A 2130-nucleotide genomic window follows, 5' to 3' on the forward strand; every position below is an offset into this window, starting at 1 on the left:
GTTGTGAACACCACCACATGTCAACCCTGAGCCAGCTCATCGGGCTGGCTAGTGAGCTGGCAGTCTTGCTGGCCAGGCAGCGGGTGCCAAGGCAAGGGAAAAGGCCAAGCCCAAGCTCATCTGCTCCCTCAAGTCTCAGATCACTCCAGGTCTAAATGTAGAGAGAAAGAGGAGCTCTGTAGGCACAAGGAGGAGCGAGAGCTTTACCACTGCAAGCAACCTCTGAGGGACTGTAGATGCATTTGCTAAACACAGACCTCAGCTCCACGAGCCACGCTCAGCAGCAGTTCACACTTTAACCAGGAACCACAGGCTCTGCAAAAACAGCTGAGTGACACCTGAGGGCTGGATGAGACACTGAGCCTCTAGTTCCAATCCTCCTGCCACGGGCAGGGAAACTTATCCCTAGACCAGGCCCCAGAGCTAAACATGGTACTGCAGGTGTCAGAGGATGGACAGAAAAACTTGTGAAAAAGAGCCTCCACAGTCATTTCTCTACTTGCCAAACCCTGCCTCAGAGGGTTCGAAAGGTGCCGTGAGAGGAAGGCATGCTGCAGCAAAGGAAGGGCATCTTACCCATCAGGTACTTCCACTCGGTGTTGAGGTCGGCTTGGTTGGCCAGGCAGCCCTTCACCACGTTCAGGCAGTAGTTGTTGCACGGCTTCACGCTGGACATGCCCCGGCAGTGCGGGCAGTACATCAGCTTCATGATGGCACGAGTGCACTCGTGGCTGAGAGATACCTGGGGGAGACAGACGGAGTCAGGCACACGGATGGTCAGGGGGGCAAACTCCCCCCCCTCCCCCGGGGTGAAGGAGCTTGCTGTGGTCTGAGAGACAGCACGGCTCCCCGGGTGTGTGGCACCCCTCTGGCTGCCTCTCCTTCCCACCCATCCTTCCTCAGGCGTCACTCCTGGCAGAGGGACGGGACCTCCAAGGCAGCTGCTACTTCCTCAGGCTGTGTTTGAACCCAGGGTTCTGGGGAAAAACCCCATAGGTGAGCTCTGTCCCCCTTCCAGCCAGGCCTGGTGGCCACAAGGACAGCCGAGGCTGTAACGCTGAGCCTGACACATGGAGCATGTGTCCCTGGAGATCAGTGCCACCACCGTGCCCCTCCTGCACGAGGGGTTTGGCATCACTGCCCAGCAGAGGCAGGTGTCCCACCACACACTGCATCTCCGGCTTCCTGGGGGGATGCACAGAGGGGGCTGGACACGGGAAGTTCTCAGCTGGCATCTTTGGAGAGGAGGACGCTGTTCGGGGAAGACTCGAACAATTCCAAAACCACGGGCAATCGAGAGCACTCGACACGGGGAAGCGACTGCTCTCCGAAAGCACTTCAGGAGCCGCAGGCAGCCGGCGAAGCGGGCCAGCACACGCAGTGCCAGCGGCTCGCCCGCCTTGCCAGTGGGGCTCGGCAGGCTTTGCACGTGCAGCTGACACTTCGCAGAGGCAGCTCTGGAGGTGATTTTGCCACGTTTAATTAAACCACCCTGGTCCCACCAGCACCGAGCCAAGCGCAGGTGCAGAGCAGGGTGGCAGCTTCTGCAGCACGTCACAGTCTCCCCAGACCATCAGCCATGGGACAACTGTCCCCCTCCCAACTGCCAGTGCAAGCTGAGGGATGAATCTCAACCTGGCAGACCCTGCAGAGATGCTGGCAGAGCTCAGTGCTCCCTTGTCTTATTGCTAAAGTGTTTTCTCCTTTGTGGTCTTTTCTGTCTTTGCTCAGATCCATTTGCAACTCTCTGGCCAGTCTTTTAAAACCATTTGCAAAAATAAACGTAAGCGTCTGTGTGCAAATCTCCCTCGGTGCCAGGTACTCGGCACTCACGAGGAGCCCAAAGGGGGAAAAGTGAAAAATGGAAAAATCCCTGAGCCTTGAGCTGCAGCTCCAATGCTGTGAACTGCCCTGACCTCTTTATTGCTTGTGAGCACAGTCTTTTAAGTTTCTTTGGGGACTCCAGAAAGAGTTCTGAGGTGCCCTTAGGAGAGAAGGAACACACTGAGCCCACTATCAGTGGTTGGCAGAGAAAATCCCTGAGCATCCCCCCTCCTGAAACTGCCTGCACGGTAGCACCTCACTTCCAGTCAGCCTTGGAAAAGAGATGTTGGAAAAGAGATGGAAGGG

The 2130-nt window shown here is 56.9% G+C and overlaps 1 protein-coding gene across 1 annotated transcript in view; it reads right to left on the reverse strand.

The window, feature by feature from the left end:
- Positions 1-2130, reverse strand: part of GPC1 (glypican 1) — a 23998-nt gene that overhangs the window by 8317 nt on the left and 13551 nt on the right. The window contains exon 3 of the mRNA XM_009876239.1: positions 577-742. Within this exon, the coding sequence (XP_009874541.1) occupies positions 577-742 (166 nt within the window). The remainder of the gene's footprint in view (positions 1-576; positions 743-2130) is intronic.

The sequence above is a fragment of the Apaloderma vittatum genome, unplaced genomic scaffold (genome assembly GCF_000703405.1).
Source record: "Apaloderma vittatum isolate BGI_N311 unplaced genomic scaffold, ASM70340v1 scaffold2619, whole genome shotgun sequence".
NCBI lineage: Eukaryota > Metazoa > Chordata > Aves > Trogoniformes > Trogonidae > Apaloderma > Apaloderma vittatum.